The 19,968-nt window shown below is 40.7% G+C and overlaps 1 protein-coding gene across 5 annotated transcripts in view; it reads left to right on the forward strand.

The window, feature by feature from the left end:
* The first annotated feature begins 220 nt into the window (after positions 1 to 220).
* kiaa0586 (KIAA0586 ortholog) overlaps positions 221 to 19,968 on the forward strand; it is a 90,801-nt gene continuing 71,053 nt past the window's right edge. For 4 of the 5 annotated variants that reach the window (XM_048600288.1, XM_048600289.1, XM_048600287.1 and 1 more), the window contains exons 1-3: positions 221 to 468; positions 6,094 to 6,170; positions 18,155 to 18,286. In XM_048600288.1, coding sequence (XP_048456245.1) covers positions 222 to 468; positions 6,094 to 6,170; positions 18,155 to 18,286 — 456 coding nt within the window. In that variant the 5' untranslated portion in view covers position 221. The remainder of the gene's footprint in view (positions 469 to 6,093; positions 6,171 to 18,154; positions 18,287 to 19,968) is intronic. The other variant, XM_048600290.1, reaches the window with a different exon arrangement.

Consider the following 19,968-nt stretch of genomic DNA (forward strand, 5'->3'; position numbering starts at 1 on the left):
AGGATTATGGAGAATTGGCACAAATTTAGTGTTTGGTAGTTCATTGGGTTTAATTTACAATGCGGATACTAGCTTGATTCATTATTTTTCCTATGATTTAAAGTTTCTTTCTGAAAATCATTCTATTTCTGTATCCGGTACAGTTCTTGATGTGAAGTAGTATTTCGTATTTGACTTCCTCATTTACTATTTCTGCCTATTATCTTTTGCACATTAGTGTTATGTCGGTAGCTAAGGATGAAGATCCTGAGACTTTGGCCCTACCACTACATGCTGTCACTCCCGTAATTCCAGCTCCATCTCTGCCAGATGTGCAAATTTCAACAGCCCCTGTTCAATTGCTGACTCCACTCCCATCAACAGAAGGAAGTAGCTCAACAATCTCCATCACTGAAACAGAGACCGCTGACCGAAACATCTCTGAAGGAGAGATCCTCATAAACTATGGGCAAATGGCCGCAGCAAAAGGTAGAGCTACACCAGACTACTTAATTAACTAATGAATAAATACTTATTTTCTGTCCTGGCTCTAAGGCCCTTAGGTATGGGCTATTTCACGCAATTCTTAATGATAGCAGGTACACGGCCTAAAACTGCCCACAGTTAAGAATAAATTCCCCTAAGTTAACAAACAGTGGAAAAAAAAAGACATTATAGCAAAGTCTTGCTCGTGTGTCTACTGCATTTATATGGCTGGTCCAGTTCAATTTAGGGTAGCCACCAGAATGTAAGTGGTGGAAGATTCAACAATGGTAATGCCATTGAATGTGAAGGGGAGATAGTTAGATTTCTCTTGTTGGACATTGATATTATCTGGCACTAGTGTGACATGAATGTTACTTGCCACTTTTCAGCCCAAGCATGAGCTGGTTCTTGCTGCGTATTGGCACAGACTGCTTCAGTATCAGAGGAGTTGCAAATGGTACTGAATATTGTGCAGCCATCGGCTCTACTTCTGACTTGATGGTGGAAGAATGACATTAATGAAGGAGCTGAAGATGGTTAGGCTGAGGTCATTCCCCTGAAAAACTCCTACAGTAATGGCCAGGAACTAAGACAAACAACTGTAACCATCTCCATTTCCAGATAGATATAAATTGTGACCAGGAGTGGAATCTGTCTACCTTTGCCTTTAAAATATTAAAGGTCTCTACTTCCATCACTTTTTCAGGAACCGAGTTCCAATGTCACATGACCCTCTGACAGAAAACTTTTGACCTAAGCTCTGCTTTAAATGGCCACCTTGATTTTTAAACATAGAACATAGAACATTACAGCGCAGTACAGGCCCTTCAGCCCTCGATGTTGCGCCAACCTGTGAAACCAATCTGAAGCCCATCTAACCTAAACTATTCCATTATCATCCATATGTTTATCCAATGACCATTTAAATGCCCTTAAAGTGGGCGAGTCTACTATTTTTGCAGGCAGGGCATTCCACGCCCTTACTACTCTCTGAGTAAAGAACCTACCTCTGACATCTGTCCTATATCTATCACCCCTCAATTTAAAGCTATGTCCCCTCGTGCTAGCCATCACCATCCGAGGAAAAAGGCTCCCACTGTCCACCCTATCTAATCCTCTGATCATCTTGTATGTCTCTATCAAGTCACCTCTTAACCTTCTTCTCTCTAACGAAAACAACCTCAAGACCCTCAGCCTTTCCTCATAAGACCTTCCCTCCATACCAGGCAACATCCTGGTAAATCTCCTCTGCACCCTTTCCAATGCTTCCACATCCTTCCTATAATGCGGTGACCAGAACTGTACGCAATACTCCAAGTGCGGCCGCACCAGAGTTTTGTACAGCTGCAACATGACCTCATGGCTCCGAAACTCAATCCCTCTACCAATAAAACCTAACATACTGTACGCCATCTTAACAACGCTATCAACCTGGGTGGCAACTTTCAGTGATCTGTGCACATGGACACCGAGATCTTTCTGCTCATCCATACTACCAAGAATCTTACCATTAGCCCAGTACTCTGTATTCCTGTTACTCCTTCCAAAGTGAATCACCTCACACTTTTCCGCATTAAACTCCATTTGCCACCTCTCAGCCCAGCTCTGCAGCTTATCTATGTCCCTCTGTAACCTACAACATCCTTCCGCACTATCCACAACTCCACCGACTTTGGTGTCATCCGCAAATTTACTAACACATCCTTCTACGCCCTCATCCAGGTCATTCATAAAAATGACAAACAGCAGTGGCCCCAAAACAGATCCTTGAGGTACACCACTAGTAACTGAACTCCAGGATGAACATTTCCCATCAACCACCACCCTCTGTCTTCTTACAGCTAGCCAATTTCTGATCCAAACCGCTAAATCACCCTCAATCCCATGCCTCCGTATTTTCTGCAATAGCCTACCATGGGGAACCTTATCAAACGCTTTATTGAAATCCAAATACACCACATCAACCGCTTTACCCTCATCCACCTGTTTGGTCACCTTCTCGAAGAACTCAATAAGGTTTGTGAGGCATGACCTACCCTTCACAAAACCGTGTTGACTATCCCTAATCAAATTATTCCTTTCTAGATGATTATAAATCCTATCTCTTATAATCTTTCCAACACTTTACCCACAACTGAAGTAAGGCTCACTGGTCTATAATTACCTACTCCCCTTCTTGAACAAGGGGACAACATTTGCTAGTCTCCAGTCTTCTGGCACTATTCCTGAAGACAATGACGACGTAAAGATCAAAGCCAAAGGCTCTGCAATCTCCTCTCTAGCTTCCCAGAGAATCCTAGGATAAATCCCATCCGGCCCAGGGGACTTATCTATTTTCACACCTTCCAGAATTGCTAACACCTCCTCCTTATGAACCTCAATCCCGTCTAGTCTAATAGACTGTATCTCAGTATTCTCCTCGACTACATTGTCATTTTCCTGCGTGAATACTGACGAAAAATATTCATTTAGCACCTCTCCTATCTCTTCGGACTCCACGCACAACTTCCCAATACTGTCCTTGACCGGCCCCATTGACCTCTAGTTCTAGATTCTTACATAAGAGGAAGCATCTTCACCACCTCTACCCTGTAAACAATATTTCAATTAAGCTACATCTTACTCTTCTAAACTCTAGAAGATTCAAGCTTAGCCTTGCCAACCTTTCCTCATAAGACAGCCCACCCTCCCTCTGTTACATTTATATCCTTCCTTAATTAAGGTGACCAATGTTGTGCATAGTACTCCAGATTCATTGTCACCATGTCCTGTATAACTGAAGCATAATCTCCATACTTTTGTATTCAGTTTCCCTTGCAATTGTTGATAACATCGTATTTGCCTTCTTTACTACTTGTTGTACCTGCAAACTAACCTTTAGTAATTCATGCATTCAGAAAGTCAGGTCACTTTGCATCTCAGAACTCTGCAATCTCTCACCATTTTTTCTTCTTGCTGGTAGGATGGACAATTTCCCGTTTTCCAATGTTATCCTCTATCTGCCACGTCTCTGCCCACTCACATAATATATATGTCTTTTTGTAACTTCCTTATGTTCTCTTCACAACATACTTTCCTGCCTATATTTGTATTATCAGCAGACTTGCAAACCTAACTCTTTACCTTCATCAAAGTCATTCATATAAGTTGTAAATGGCTGAGGTCCTACTGTGAATTACGTCTTGCCAATCTAAAATGGACCCAATTATACCTATTCTCTGCTTCCTGTTAGCCAACAAGTCCTCTGTCCAAGCTAAAATGCTACCCCCTGCTTCATGAACTATTATTTTCTGCTTTGACATGGCATCTTGTCAAATGCCTTCTGGAAATCTAAATATAGTACATCCACCAGTTCCTCTTTCTCTATAGCACATGTTTCTCGAAGTACTTTAATAGATTGATCAAACATGATTTCTTTTACTCAAAACCGTACTCACTCTATGTGATTACCTCGAGCTTTTCCAATGTGTAACTGCTTAATATTAGCTTTGATCATGTTTCCTATGACAGATGTTAAGCTAACTGGCTTCCACATTTCTGCCTCCTTCACTTTTTGAATAAAGGAGTTCTATTCGTTGTCTTTGAATCTAATGGGGCTATCCTTAATTCAAAAGGGTTTTGGAAAATCAAACCATTGCATCAACTATCTTGTTAACCACGTCTTTGAAGATCCAAGAATGATGTCCATCTGGACTTGGGTACTTGTCAGCCTGTATCTCCAACAATTCACTCACAGCCACATTGAGTGATTGTGATTTGGCTGAGTTCATCCTTCCCTTCCATTTCCTGATTTATTGTTGCTTCTGAGATGTTACTTTTGAAGACTGGTACAAAACACCTGTTCGATTTGTCTACCATTTCCTTATTTTCCATTATTCACTCTATAATGTCACTTCATGTAACAGCAACATCCACTTTGTCAACTCTTTTCTTTAAATAGAAGTTCTTACTATCTGTTTTATAGTGCTGGCAGCTTTTGCCCATACTATAATTTTTCCTCTTTATTTTTTGGTCATTTTTTTTCTTTTTACAATATTCAGTCCAATAATCTGACCTGGCACTTGTGTTTGCACAATGATATGCTTTTGCTTTAAGTTTGACACTATCTTTAACATTACTAGCTAACCATGGATAGTGGATCGGTTCTTTGGAATTTTTCTTACTTGGGATGTGTCTCCTCTTTATACTCTGAACTATCTTCTTAAATGTCTGCCATTGAATCTCTGTTGACCTAACCTTTAAACTAATTTGCCAATTCACCTAAGCCAGCTCTGCATTCATGCCCACGCAATTGTCCTTATTTAACTTTTGCAAAGTGCCTCTGACCCATTCCACTCTCTTTCAAGTTAAATGGAAAATTTCATCATATTATGGTCACTGCTATCTAGGGATGCCTTCACTATGAGATCATTAACTAATCTTATCTCATTAAACGAAACTAGGACTGGTATAGCCTGCTGTCTGGTTGGGTCCCATTGAAATTATCCCCCCCCACCAACCGAAAAATTCCTGTCTTAAGCTACCTTTGCCTGTCTAAGTTTTCCAGCCAATATGTAAATTAAATTGTCCCATGATTATCACTGTACCTTTTTGGCAAGTTCTCATTATTTCTTTGCTTATACTCCACCTACTGTGTTGCGACTGTTAGGGAGCCTTTACACCATACCCACAAGTGATTTCTCACCTTTATCATATCTGATTTCTACCCAACCTAATTCCTTATCTTGGTTTCCTGAACTGAGATCATCCTTCTCAATTGTATCAATACCACCATTAGCCAACAGAGTCATTCCTTTACAGTTTTCTATATTCCTGTCAGTTCTAAATGTCCTGTACCCTTTAGATTCAGGTCCCAATCCATGACATTCTGCAGCAATGTCTCTGTAATGGAGTTAGCAAGAACTTCAGCTATAGCATATTTCAGGTGGAAACCATCCCATCAGTACAGATCCAACTTTCCTAGTTACTGGTGCCATGCTTCACAAACTAGAACCCAGTTCTCCCACACAATCCTTTGAGCCCCACAGTCATCTCTCTATTCTGATTTGTCTTGTTGATTTGCCAATCATGTAATAATGCAAAAATTATGACCTTTCACGTTCCGCTTTTTAATTTGTCACCTAGTTCCACAGACTGACTATGCAGACCCTTTTTTTTGCCTCTAGAGCATAGTGACTCTATTCTCCCCCTCCCACTCAAGTTCCTGTCCAGCTCTGAGCAGACATTCCAATCTCTGGCACCAGGCACATAACACAGGCATCTGGACTCATGCCAAACACTCTCACTACACTGTTCCCAACTACCAACTGCATTACGACTTGGTTTCCCCCCTCCTGAGTCACTTGTATTCAACTTCATATTTCGTTATATGTTTACATATTTAACTAACCTTATCAACTATTTTGAACCTTAAGAATATAATAACTCTTAATCACTTACGACTTACCACTTATGATGTTGGCCTTTGGTTGCACACAAACAGCTTAGCTTGATATTTCTGGTAGTCTTCAGCTCTATTGTCGGGATGTTGTCAGGGTCCAAAACCTTTGGTGTATCTAATATCTTCAGCATTTCTGATAACACTTTCAGGTGTGTTATTGCTTATACAGTATGTATTTTGCTTTTCAGCATTAATCGAAGAAGGTATCTACTTTCCAAACTTCAATGTTAGTCTGTCTAGTACACTCCAGGATGCTCAAGAAATGGTAAGTTTATTAAAAATACAGCTTTGCAAACTCATTCAATAAAATCTTTGCATTCAATTCACTGCCATCCCTGGTTTTGAATATTTTGAGCTGTGTTTCATTTGTGTTTTGTTGCTAAAACTGGAGTTTTATAATTGAATGTATTTTGTATGTGATAATGATAATTCTTAATTCTAATTATATAATTATAGTTTATACCAAAGCATTTCCCAAAAAGACCAAGTTTATTTGATTGCAGTAACTCTACTGTCTTTCTGAAGAAATTAAGTAGTTAGTTAAATGTCATTGATCAAGTTTGAATCTTTGAGTGCAGAGTTCAGTGCTTGCTGGCCCTGGGGTTTCCCCCTCACCTCGGTTGCCAGAATGATTCATGTGTAGAATTACAGAATGTCATATCTGCGCCATCTCTGTGCAAGAACAACTTAACTAGAACCTCCCTCCTCAGTCTTTTCCCTGCAGCACAACAATTTATTTTCAGTTTAAAAAATTATTCAATTCACTTTTGAAAACCAAAATATAATCTGTCTTCACCATAGATTCAGTAATGCATTGCAGATCCTACCCATTCGTACAAAATAGTTTTCCTTAAGTCACCTTGGTTCTTGCACCAGTCATCTTAAATCAGTGTCCTCCGGATCTTGGTCTTTTTTCTCCCTAAGTACTGTCTCTCCATAATTTTGAGCACTTTTCTTAAGTCACCTTTCAACTATTCTTCTCTAAGAAGATCAGCCCCAGCTTCTTCAATCTATCAGTATAACTGAAGTTCTTTGTCTCTGGAGTGATTTTCATAAATCTTTTACACATTCCCTTCAATGTCTTTATGTTATTATTAAAATGCATTGCCCAGAATTGGACACAATATTGCAGTTGAGACCAAGCCAGTATTTTGTAAAGGTTCACCATAACTTCCTTGCTTTTGGAGTTTTATGCCTTTATCTCTAAAGCCCAAAATTTTATAGACCTTAATAATTACTCTTTCAACTTGCACTGACACCTTCAATGTTATGTGTATATATCCACAGGTCCCTCTGTTCCTGCCCCTTATAGAATTGTATCCTTTATTTTATATTGCATCTTCTCATTCTTCTTATAAAAATGCATAAAGTTATATTATATTTCACCTGCCACGTGTCTGCTTATTTCACCAGACTGTTTATCTCTGCCACCGTAATAGTTCACAATATGTCCAAGTTATATATCATGTACAAATTTTAAGATCGTACCCTGCATGCCCAAATCAACGCTATTAATGTAGATCAAGAATAACAGGTTTCTTAACACCAACCTTTGGGGAATGGCACTATATACCTTCCTTCAGTCTTAAAAAAACATTTACCACTACTCGCTGTTTCGTGTCGCTCAGTCAACTTTGTACACATGCTCCCACTGCCCACTTTGTATCATGAGCTTTAAACTTGCTTATGACTCTGTTATGATTTGGAAATCTTTATACACTCCATCAACTGCATCACCCTCTTAAACCTCATTAAAAAACTTAAGGAACTTAAGCCTTGAACAGATTGTACTAGCTTTCATTAATTAATCTGTATTTGCCTAAGTCACTTAATTCTGCCCTAGATTATCATTTCTAAAAACTTCTTCACCTCTAAGATTAATCTGACTGGACTACAGTAAATGTGCTCATTGTAAGAACATAAGTAGGATCAGGAGTAGGTGACTTGACCCCCTGAGACAGCTCCATCGTTCAAAAAGGTTATGACTTTCTAATAGTGGTCTTAACTGCCTGACTCCCATAGCTATAGACTCTCTCATAGATCAAAAACCTGTCTCATTCAGTCTTAAGTATATTCAATGATCCGTCCTCCAAAGATTAGGAACCATCTGAGACATGACATTCCTCCTCTTCCATGACTTAAAGGGGAGATCCCTTATATTGGAACTGTCCTTCTAGTTCTAGTTTCCCCCCATGAGGAGAAGCATTGTTTCAGCACCTACCTTGTCAGGCTCTCTCAAACTCTTACATTAATGTTATTGTTTCAATGAGATCACATCTCATTCTTCTAATTTCCAATAAGTATCAGCTGAGCCTGCTTAACCTTTCCTCATAAGACAAGTTTATAACTCCAGGTATCATTCCTATGAACATACACTGATCTGCTTAAAATACTATTATATCTCCTCCTTAAGTAATGATAAATAAACTATAGAGCATACTCTAGATGTTTTCTTATCAATGCCCTACAGTTGTAGTGAGTCTTCCTACTTTTATACATCATCCCCATCACAATAATAGTTAATATTCTATTTTCCTGCTAATTACTTGCTGTACCTGTCATGCTATTGTCTTGTGATTTGTCTAGGCGGAGGCCCAGATTCCTCTGTATTGCAGGATTCTAAGTCTCTCTGTTTAAACAGTAGTCTGTTTTTCTATTTATCTGATCAAAATGGGGATTCTGGCATTTTCTCACATGACATTCCATTTGCCATTTTTCTCTCACATAATTTATATATATTCCTTTGCAGACTCCTTGTGTCCTCCTTATAATTTGCTTTGCTTCCTATTTATACTATCAGCAAATTTGTTTACAATGCAGTTGGTCCCTTCATCCAAGTCAATAAAATACTTAATAAATAGTTGAGGAACCAGCAATGATCCATGTAGCATTCCACAATTTATATTGTCAACCTAAAACTTAGCCATTTATGCTTACACCTTTCTTGAACAAGTGTGTAACCAGATCCCCAGTCCTCCAGCACCATCCCTGTTCCTAAAGAGGATGGAAGGTTTTGACCTGTATCTCAGCAATTTTTAGTCTTATTTCTCTCAATATTCCTAGTATGCATTTGATCTGGTCCTGATGACTTACCAACCTTAACTCAGCCATTTTTTTCTAATACCTTCTCAATTTTTAGCCAACCCAGTATTTCTTATGCCTTCTCTTTACTAGAGTAGGGTTAGTGGAGGATGGGGGCTAAGGTTGAAATCAGAAAAGCAGATGATGGTGAAATGAATAAATGGTTATGATGGTAAGTTTAAATAAGAAATGATGGGAGACATGTTCAAGTAGAGCATAAACACCTGTATGGATAAGTTGGAGCAAATGGCCTGCTTTGATCCGGATGACAGAATCAAAATAATTATTTTTGAGCTTCACACTGAATGTCAGATGACTATTTGGTCAAAGTGGGTATTACCACCAAGTTCAATCCTGTCCTCACCCAGTCTCCACTCATGCACATTGAATAGACATCAGAAATAATAACACTAACTGAGATATGCCCTTCCTAAGCCAAGAATGTTGCAGTAAATCACCAACCTAAAACATGCAAACAAATGTCTAGTGAAACTCACTGCTGCAATTTCCATAGCATTTTGCTAACTGAAAAAAAAAGTTGGCTACATGGAAGGCTGACCAAGTTAATTCAACAAATGCTGTCCTAAGTTTGATTCTCATTCTGTTTTGAATTAACTGACTTCAGCTGGCAGCAGTATGGGCTCTGCAATCTGCCTCAATGTCTTTGGGTCAGGGTTGAGAAAATCAGCTAGTGTTCCTGCTTCTGATTGCTACCTAGTGAGGAGAGAATCAGACTGCATACTGAATAATAGTAACTTAGCTGAGGTACTGGAGAGCAAGCAGTGCCCATGGAATTGTACCTCAGCATGAAGCCTTTGCAATCAGGAAAGAAAGAGGGCAGAAAATTTGCAAGAGAAGGAGAAAAGGGAAGAAATAAGACAACCATTATCTTAAATCTTAACTCCATGCCCTGTATTTACACAAAAAGTACAGAACTTGAGTGCTAGACATTCTTTACTTTCTATACTTGCTAAATAATGAAAAATATAATGAAGATTGTCAGTTAGATAAACAATTGGAGATTTCTTTGCTGTAGACTAAATGTAATTGAATTTGTGTTTTTGAAGTGTTCATGTTTAATGTACAGTTGAAGCTCTAATTTTGGACCATATTTTTATCATGACCAGTACATTAATTCATAATCAGTAAGATGCCAAAGTCAGAATAATTATCCTGAGAATGTAAATTATCAGAAACCTGGATGCTGCGTTGACCCAAAAAAATTTATTATACAATGTTAAAAATGAAAAGAATAATTCAAATGTGTATTACTTTCAATTAACTCATTATACCCACATTCCTCAGATAAATTGTGAAGTGGGTCTGTAAGGGAATGTGCAAGTTTTCAGTAAATGCAACAGGCGTAAAAGATCATCTGGAGACAGCAGATAGAGGGTGATCATGTCAGGAAGTTCATGTGTATTTGATTTTAACTCACTTGATGTCCACTTAAGTTAGTAGAAAGATGATAAAGTGGGCTTTGTTACTTGCTTCAGTTCTCCTCGCCCAGTTTTCTTCTGTGTTGCACTCTAGGAACCCTTATACCCTTGAGCACAATAGGAGGAAAACCATCCTCTACATGTCACTAATGAGGTGAAGTTAAAAAGTGTATCAGATTCTAATGACTGGAGCTTAATGATCACAAAAAAAATGTTTGTCAACTGATACTTGTATTACATTGATATTGTTTATAATAGATTATCTTTAGCCCTATAACAAAGTACGATTCATGTTAAAAATTATTTATGTGAAAAATAACAATGATTAGAAAATTTCAGAAGTGAGAAATTTCTGTCACTTGGCAGAATTCTGACTGCATAATTCCGACCTTTTAATTTATTTCTGACCTCTGCCAGCCCCTCTCTCATTAATCCACTGCCAATCTGGCAGATGCAGGGGTTCTGACCCTGTTCATTGCTGCTCTCATGAACCTGTGTTGGGCCTTCTTTCTAGTGCCACTTCCTGCCATTTCAGTCACTTCTGCAGGCTAAGGAAGGCTGAATTTTCTTACCCAATCTCAAGGCCCAATTAGCAATGGAGCAACTCAGCCTGAATCCAATCGCTGCCTCCTACTTGTCTTCAGACTTCATTCCAGCTCTGGGAGGGTGGAGATTCCAGTCAACCATGGCCTAATCACATCCCGTCCACAGCAGCAATCACTGCCCTGCACCACTTCTAGCTCGGCCTGGTTAGACACAGATAAGTACAGACTGATTTGAATTTGGAAGGGAAGGCACAAGTGAGTGAGTTCAAGATGGGAGAGAAAGCTTAAGTAATGGCGATAGGAGGCAGTTTGGGAAGAGGGTGTGTCTATGGATTGTATGGAGATAGGCTTCAGTCAGCATGGATTATGTAGAGACAAAAAATACTGCAGATGCTGGAATCCAAGGTAGACAAACAGGAGGCTGGAAGAACACTGTAAGCCAGGAGGAAAGAAGTCAATGTTTCGTATTACACTTCTTGACAGAGGGAGGAAAAGAATGTTATTTGAAATAAGAGGATATGCAGTATGCTTGGGAGTGGAACGTCTCTTCGTCAGAGCAGAAGCGAGAGATAGATGGAACTGGGAAGATGGGATGGAGTTTTTGCAGGATACATGGTGGGAGGAGGTGTAGTCCAGGTAGGTGGTGAGGTCATGGACAGCAAAGGGCTCACATTCATGCCCCTCCACCCCCCACTTCAACAATTTCTGTGCCCGCCACAACATGGAGCTCTTGTTCTGCCACCTCCACCTCCATGCTGCCTTCTTCAATAAAGCCTTCCAACCACCCTCCGGGGACCCCTTCTCCGGCCTCTAATCTTCCTCCTCCTCTTGGACACCCCCTTACAGCCTCTTACCCGCCCTGGACCTCTTTATTGCTAACTGCCAACGTGACAGCAACCACCTTGATTTCTCCACCCCCGTCACCCACTCCAACCCCACCCTCCAAAAGTGCGGCGCTCCACTCACTCCACACTAATCCCTGTTTCACTATCAAACCCGCTGACAAATGCAGGGCAGTGGTAGTCTGGAAGTCGGACCTCTATGTCATAGTGGCCAAACGCCAACTCTCCGACACCACGTCCTACCTCCCCCTTAACCACGACCCCACCATGGCCCATCAAGCTACCGTCTCCCACACTGTCCATGACCTCATCGTCTCCAGTGATCTCCCCTCCACCGCCTCCAACCTTATAGTCCCCTAGCCCTACACTGCCTGGTTCTATCTGCTCCCCAAGATCCACAAGCCCAACTACCCCGGACGACCCATCGTCTCTGCATGCTCCAGCTCCACCGAACTCACCTCCTCCTACCTCGGCTCCATTCCCTCCCCCTTAGTCCAGGCACACCCCCTACATCCAGAACACAAACCATGTCCTCCACCTTTTCGGAAACTTCCACTTCCCTGGCCCCCAGTGCTTCATCTTTACTATGGACGTTCAATCCCTATACACCTCCATACCCCACAAGGATGGCCTACAGGCCCTCAGTATTTTCCTCTCCAACAGACCCATCCAGGTCCCCTCCACCAATAGCCTCTTCCACCTCGCCGAATTAGTCCTCACCCTCAATAACTTTTCCTTCAATATTTCCCACTTTCTCCAAATCCAGGGGGTGGCCATGGGCACTCGCATGTCTCCAGCTAGGCCTGCCTGTTTGTCGTTTGTGTGGAACAGTCCCTCTTCCATATGTACACCGGTACTGTTCCCCAACTCTTCTGCTGTTACATCGATGACTGCATTGGTGCTGCATCCTGCACCCAGGCTAAACTGGAGCAGTTCATTGACTTCGCTAACAACTTCCACCCTGCCTTCAATTTCACTTGGTCTATCTCAGACACCTCCCTCCCCTTTCTTGACTCTCCGTTTCCATTTCTGGTGACAGGTTACGCACCAACATTTACGAGAAACCCAAAGACTCCCATAGGTACCTGGACTACACGTCCTCCCGCCTTGCATCCTGCAAAAACTCCATCCCGTTTTCCCAAATTCTCCATCTCCGTCACATCTGCTCTGACGAGCATTCCACTTCCAAGCATCCCAGATGTCCTCCTATTTCAAACAACTTTCTTTTCTCCCCGCTCTGTGTCATCCAGACAGCCCTCCACCATGCGTCCTCCATACCCCACCCAATAGGTCTAACTCCCCCCTCCTCCAAACATAATAAAGATAGGGTGCCCCCTGACCTCACTTTCCACCCCACCAGCCTGCACATCTAATGAATCACCCTCAAACACTTCCTTCAACTCCAATTAGACCCCACCACCGCCCCACTTTTTCCACTCCCCACCCTCTCTGCCTTCCACAAGGACCATTCCCTTTGCCACTCCTTAGTTCGCGCCACACTCCCCACCAGCCACTCCAACCCGCTCGGTACCTTCCCCTGAAAACGTAAAAGATGCAACACCTGCCCACATACCACCTCCCTCACCTCCATCCAGGGCCCTAAACAGTCCTTCCAAATGAGACAGAGTTTCACCTGCATCTCCTCCAACCTAGTCTACTGCATCCCTTGCTCCTGATGTGGTCTTCTGTACATCGGTGAGTCTAAATGTAGACTAGGCGACCGTCTTGCCAAACATCTTCGCCTGGCCTGACATGGCCAACCTCCTAGTCACCACCCATTTCAACTCCCCCTCCAACATGTCCATCCTCAGCCTCCTCCCATGTCGCAGCGACTCGGAACACAAATTTGAGGAACTACACCTTATCTTCCACCTGCGCCCCCTACAATCCGGAGTACTAAACATTGAGTTCTCTAATTTCAAATAACCATCCCACCCACCCCCCAGCTTCCTTTCCAGCCCTGCTCCTCCCTTCCACTCCACCTACATTCAGTCCTGACAAAGAGTAATACCTGAAATGTTGACTTCTCCTTTCTTCCAGATGCAGCCTGGCTTGCTGAGTTCTTCCAGCCTCCTGTTTGTCTACCTTGGATTATGTACAACCTGGCTGAAGCCTACATGACAATATAAAGTAGCAACATCTTGAAAAGTACTTGAAGGCCACGGATTTTCATGTTTACATTTAAAATATAAAATGTAACATATATCTTATAGGCAGGATGTTATTAAACTGGAAACGTTGCAGAAAAGATTTACCAGGATGTTACCGAGACTGGAGTTACAAGGAGAGGCTGGGTAGGCTGGGACTTCTTTCTCTAGAGCATAGGAGGCTGAGGGGTAACCTTCTAAAAGTTCATAAAATTGTGAGAGGCATAGGCAATGCGTGAATAGCAAAGGTCTTTTCCCTAGGGTCGGGGAGTCCGCAACCAGAGGGCATAGGTTTTAGGTGAGAGGGGAAAGATTTAAAAGGGATCTGAGGGATAACTTTTCACACAGAGAGTGGTGCTTATATGGAATGAACTGCCAGAGGAAATTATAGAGGCGGTTACAATTATAATATTTAAAAGACATTTGGACAAGTACATCAATAGCAAAGGTTTAGAGGGATGTGGACCAAACGCAGGAAAATGCAAATGGGACTAGTTCAGTTTAGAAAATCTTGACAGCGTGAACAAGGGTCTTTTCCTGCTGCATGACTCTAGGACCTGAACTTTAATAATAACATCGCAAATGCTATTCGGCTTCCATGTTGCTTTTGTTTTCTGGCATCTGGAGTCATGTTAATTTTCTACAGTAACATATGTAGGATATATACACATGTATGTATTGTACATATACACATTCATAAGGTGATCATGATGTGGAGGTGCTCGTGTTGGACAAGGTCAGCAATCACACGTCACCAGGTTATAATCCAACAGGTTTATTTGAAAACAAGCATCTTAGGTTTGTTTAGTACATCCACATCAGTGGTGTCACCCTTTGACCTTTTACTTACAAACTCTGACCTTTTACTTACAAACTCTGTGTCTGATACTACCTCCCTCACTAACACCTGAAGATGGAGTAAGACTCAAAAAGCTTGTGTTTTCAAATGAACCTGTTCGACTATAACCTGGTGTTGTGTGATTTCTGACCTTGTCCACATTCATAAGGTGTAGGTGTCACTGGTCAACCCATCCTAATTGCCCTTGAGAAAGTGGTGGTGAATTAAAATGGGGTCACATTTGTGAAGCGTGTGCATAATTCAGAAAGGTAATTCTTTTTTGCTGGTATGGACTTCATCCTGTATTACACATACTAACTGCTCTGAATCCTGAAGTGCTGGCATCACTTTGATAATTTTGTACAAATACATTGGTCTACAAACTTGATGGTAACAAGCAGTAAGGAAAGAGAAAGTTAATGTTTCACCCAACTGAAATAGCCTAGAAATGTGCATTTCACCATAGATTTAAAAATGCTGCAGTGATATGATTCTCTCCGCTCCCACCCCCCCAAAAAAAAATTCAGATTTTTCTGTCTTCACAGAATCACAGAACAACTTTGATGCAGAAGGAGGCTATTCAAAAATCACTAAGTGTCAATTTCGGCGAGGGTCATGGCGGTTTTCTTTCCATGAATTCCAGAAAATATTCTCATGCAATTTTACAATGTCCATCTCATTACCTATACTTTGAGTTTCTTGTCATCAGCACCATATTTAAAGCACAGTGATGGACCAGTTCAAATGCTGCAAGCCACAAGTTGCCTTTCACAGTTCTATTGTGGGAAGAAATGCCCCAGAGATGGCCAACACAACAAGCTGGCAACCCACTTTACTGGCAGGGTTTGGAGCACCTGATTGATGGCATGGTGGACAAGAGGGACAATTCCTTAGGATTGCCAGAGGAGACCATGGCACTATACCCTGCTAACTCTATGCATTACTGTCCTGGTTTTCTTTGATTGCATGATAGCGATCCATTCCCTGTCTGCTGTACATATAGTTCTCCTCTTCATGGATGCACAAGTGACTTTAGCTGTTGCTCAAGTTTTGAAACCCAGCGTTTAAGCTTGGGCAACTGGTTACACAGAAATATAGAAACAAAAGAAAATAGGAACAGGACTAGACCATCTGGCCCTTCAAGCTGCTCCGCCATTCAATATGATCATGGCTGAACATCTAACTCTGTTCCTGCTTTCTCCCTGTATCCTTTCATCCCCTTAGCCCTAAGAAATATACCTAATTCTTTGAAAACATTAAACGTTTTGGCCTCAACCATTTCTGTGCCAGAGAATTTCGCAGACTCACCACTCTCTGTGTGAAGAAATTTCTCCTTGTCTCAGTCCTAAAAGGCCTACCCTGTAACCTTTAGACTGTGTCCCAGTTATCAAGGACATCTTCCCTGTGTTTGCCCTCTCTCATAGTGTTAGAATTCTGTATGATCTTCCTTCATTCTTCTAAATGGATCCTGCCAATATCTTTGTCTGGTGCACTTGGCATGTCTATGATTTCACACATACCACAGGATTCACATTCCACTTTGTCTTTCTGATCTGCCATCCTGTAATCCAAATAAACTATTCATTACCCTTAGAATAGGTATGGACTTACTATGGAAAAAATAACAAGCTATTTCTCAGAAAAGATAAAGAAAAAATGTTTGGGTACTTAAGCACCAATTAAATACCCAACTTCCACTTCAAAGGTTGGAAATACTAACCAAAAATACTCAATAATCAGCTGCTTTATCTGCACATATGACATCACACCACCATTTGTCTCAGTACAGGTAGGTCCCTCACTCAATGCCCAATTCCCTATCTGCTCACCCCTCACTCTAGAGCAACTCTTCCCCTCTGTTCCAAATTCTGACTCTGACCCAAATTCTAGTCTCAGTCTCACACTGGTGAAGTCTCCCTCATTATGACCATGTGATCTCGAAAACTCTGTAGAATCCCAATAAAGTTGAAAAGCTGAAATACCTCTGAATGGCTTCTCGAAGATTTTCTCTTGAAATCCTGAAGAAACCACATCTGAAAATACATCAGAGATACATCTGAATGTGCCCAGTGACAAGGATGCCAGATAGTGGCAATCTAGAACATTTCACACTTCATTCCTCTTATTCTCCAAGAATGAACTATTTTAGCCCAAGTGTTTCCACCCACAAAGCTGATTGCTGCAGAGAAAGTTTCCGCACTTTTTCTTTAACTTGTATGTGAGTGTGCATGTTGGGATATTTTAACAGGGTAAATAGTTGTTTCAATATTTCAAACTGTGTGTTGGTCAGCTTTATATCTTTGTTAAATAGGTCTTGTTATTATAATTTGTAATTTGTCCTGCTGGCTGGTATCCTGGTTCCTCAGGCTGTATCCTGCCCTTGGGCCATTTACACACAGGAAGTACAGGGATACCAGACTACATGCAGCTTATTAAGGGCCACTTACAGCAAAATAAAGGAGATCAGCTGGGATTTTCTATCAGGTTCCCACAAGAAAATGGGGTCAGTTTAGATGCTTGAAGTAGCCACTGGGAGCAAGGCAGGATGGGGGCTGCATTCAAAATGGTTGTGCAGGCCCTTGCTGTCAGTCTGGAAATTGGGTGTCTCAGCTCTCCGCACCCTGCATTTTCCCCATTTAGAGGCTTTTTCCATCCTGGTGAAAATCTGTGCCTAAATTTCCCTTCCACACCTAAATCATATATACGGCTTATAAGCCGTCAGATATAAACAAATTATGGAAAGTTGTTCTGAAACAAAATCATTGCATATTAGAGCTATCCACCTTGTCACAAATGTTTGGAAGATTAAATTGCAAATTTGTCTAAACATCTATATCAGTCCCTGCAGAGCCCAGGATAAATTACAGTTCAAAAACACTGGGAGTCAGGACAATAATGGAGAGAAGTGGACAGGCAAGAGAGATAGACATGGAGGAGAAAGAAGGATGGAGACAGAATCAGAAAAACAAAGACCAGCCATTTACCAGCATTGGCATTCTCAACGAGAGGAAATTAGAATGTTTGTTTTTATATAGATCCAGTTAGGAAAAATACTGAAGCTGGCAGGAATGACTGAATCCAATGGTTTAGCTTTAGTTTGAAAGGTAACATTGCGTAAGCAAACCCTCAATAACTATGATTAAACATATAAAAGTAATCCCTTTTCTCGAACAAAATTAGGGTGTCTACCCCTGTACTCTGTTCATTAATCGAGAAATTGTAACTCAGTATACAGAAATTATGCTGAAAATGTGACCTAAAATAAAACAGCATGTTATTAAAGATAAAAAAAGATTCTAAATGTTTCAATTTATTTGCAAATTTCTCTTTTACATTGAACAGTTTTATTTTATTTAGGATGAAGATCCTCCCAGTGAGGGACAAGTAATCTCAAAGACACGTAAGGGATTGCAAAAATACTCACTTGGCACAATGTTAGCACAAGTCAGTCAAGGCCCATATGCCCCACAAGAAGTACATCATCCTGAGGTAAAAATAAAGAGTTACTTCTAATAAGCTTTGTTCTGGTAATTTATCTGGTACTTCAGTAATGCAGCAAAATAGAACTGGGGTGGGAGTTGCAAAAATTGTGAACAATGCTGTGTTCAGACCCTCCTTGCCCTTGGGTATTTAACCCAGCAGGAGAACATCCCTTAGGTGTCCCACTCACCTGTGAGCCAATTTATAACCACTTCAGAACACCCTCCCACCAATACTGATGCTTTACTCATGTTACTTGAGACCAGCGTCATGCCAAGGCTGCCCACCAAAATCTGACGGGCCTTGTGGTTAGGTACGTCACCAGCACAGAATGTACTTTCCATATGCAGGGGATGGTACTAAAAAAGGTTCAGGGAAAACGATCCAGATGTTATGGTGCATGGCCAGTTTAGAAAAAATAGTAGACAAAGCTAACATCTTATTTGGTTATATTAATAGAACCATTCAGTAAAAATCAAAGGACTCCACTCTGTCATTATGTAGGTCATTGGTTAGACCACAACTGGAATACTGTACGATTTTGATCTCCACACATGGTGGATTATATAATGGTTTTGGAAATGATTCAGAGAAGAGTTATGAGAATTATTCCTGGCTAGAAGAACCTTAGTTAGTCCGTTAGGATCAAGGAGATGGATTTATTCACTTTGTGTAAAAAGTAGGAACAGAGTGGACAAGTTGGACCTTTGAGCTTCCTCCTTCATTCAGGTCACCTGTGGCTGATCCTTTGCAAGAACACCATGTTCCTGCATTATCTCCATATCCTTTAATTCCAATTTTATGGTAATCCCAGTGCCTTTCTGGGATAATCCCAGAATTCTAGTAAATTAAAGTAATCTTATAATGTTCCTGGGTATCATAAGGGTCCAGGTAAAAGCTCCACGGTAAAGGGGTATAGAGCCAGGTTCCAGAGCTTGTGATAAAGCTTGGGAAAAAAGACAGATAGTGAAATCTTATTCCTAATAAAGAATCCAGTTTTATTCCTTAGTTGTTACAATAAAAATATTTAAGTGGGCTATCCATCAAATATTAAAATAGCATATAACATTATAACCTTAATCCCCTGAGTGCGTGAGACTCATCTAAGTTTGTTGAGCACATCTGACTTGCCCTGTTTTTTCTGCTGTACTTAAAGTGAACCTTTGGGTTACATAATTAATTTCCTACATATAAAGTCAACTCTTAATTGTAACGAGGTCCTTTTTGCTCCAGATTTGGTCTTGATCATTGTTAGTTTCCCTGAAAGACAACTTTCTTGAATTCTTAAAGAATTTGTAACTATCAAATTTCACTTAAGTCATGGCCTCACATATCCTAGGAAAGCAATGTTTGCTGAATGATCATGCTTAATCACAATCTTTCCTCAGTCAAGGGAAGTGTTATAAAGTCAGAACATATTCCTGAATTGTAAAATTTTCTATCTGAATGTGATTTAGTTATTAGTTCCTAATCAGGCTATTTTCCTGGATTAGGGAGAAAAATGTGTTTGTGTACATCTTTGTAGTTAAATTTCTTTATTCTTATTCTGTAAACTGTTTAGCTTTATGTCAGTGTAAATTTAGAAGTAAGCTGATTGAGGTTTTTAAAATAATGAAAGAGGATGCATAGCATAACTATTGGTAAATAATTCTAGTTTGTCAGATTGGTGAGGACCAACAATATCCATGTAA

This window comes from Rhincodon typus, chromosome 8 (assembly GCF_021869965.1).
Source record: "Rhincodon typus isolate 14 chromosome 8, sRhiTyp1.1, whole genome shotgun sequence".
NCBI lineage: Eukaryota > Metazoa > Chordata > Chondrichthyes > Orectolobiformes > Rhincodontidae > Rhincodon > Rhincodon typus.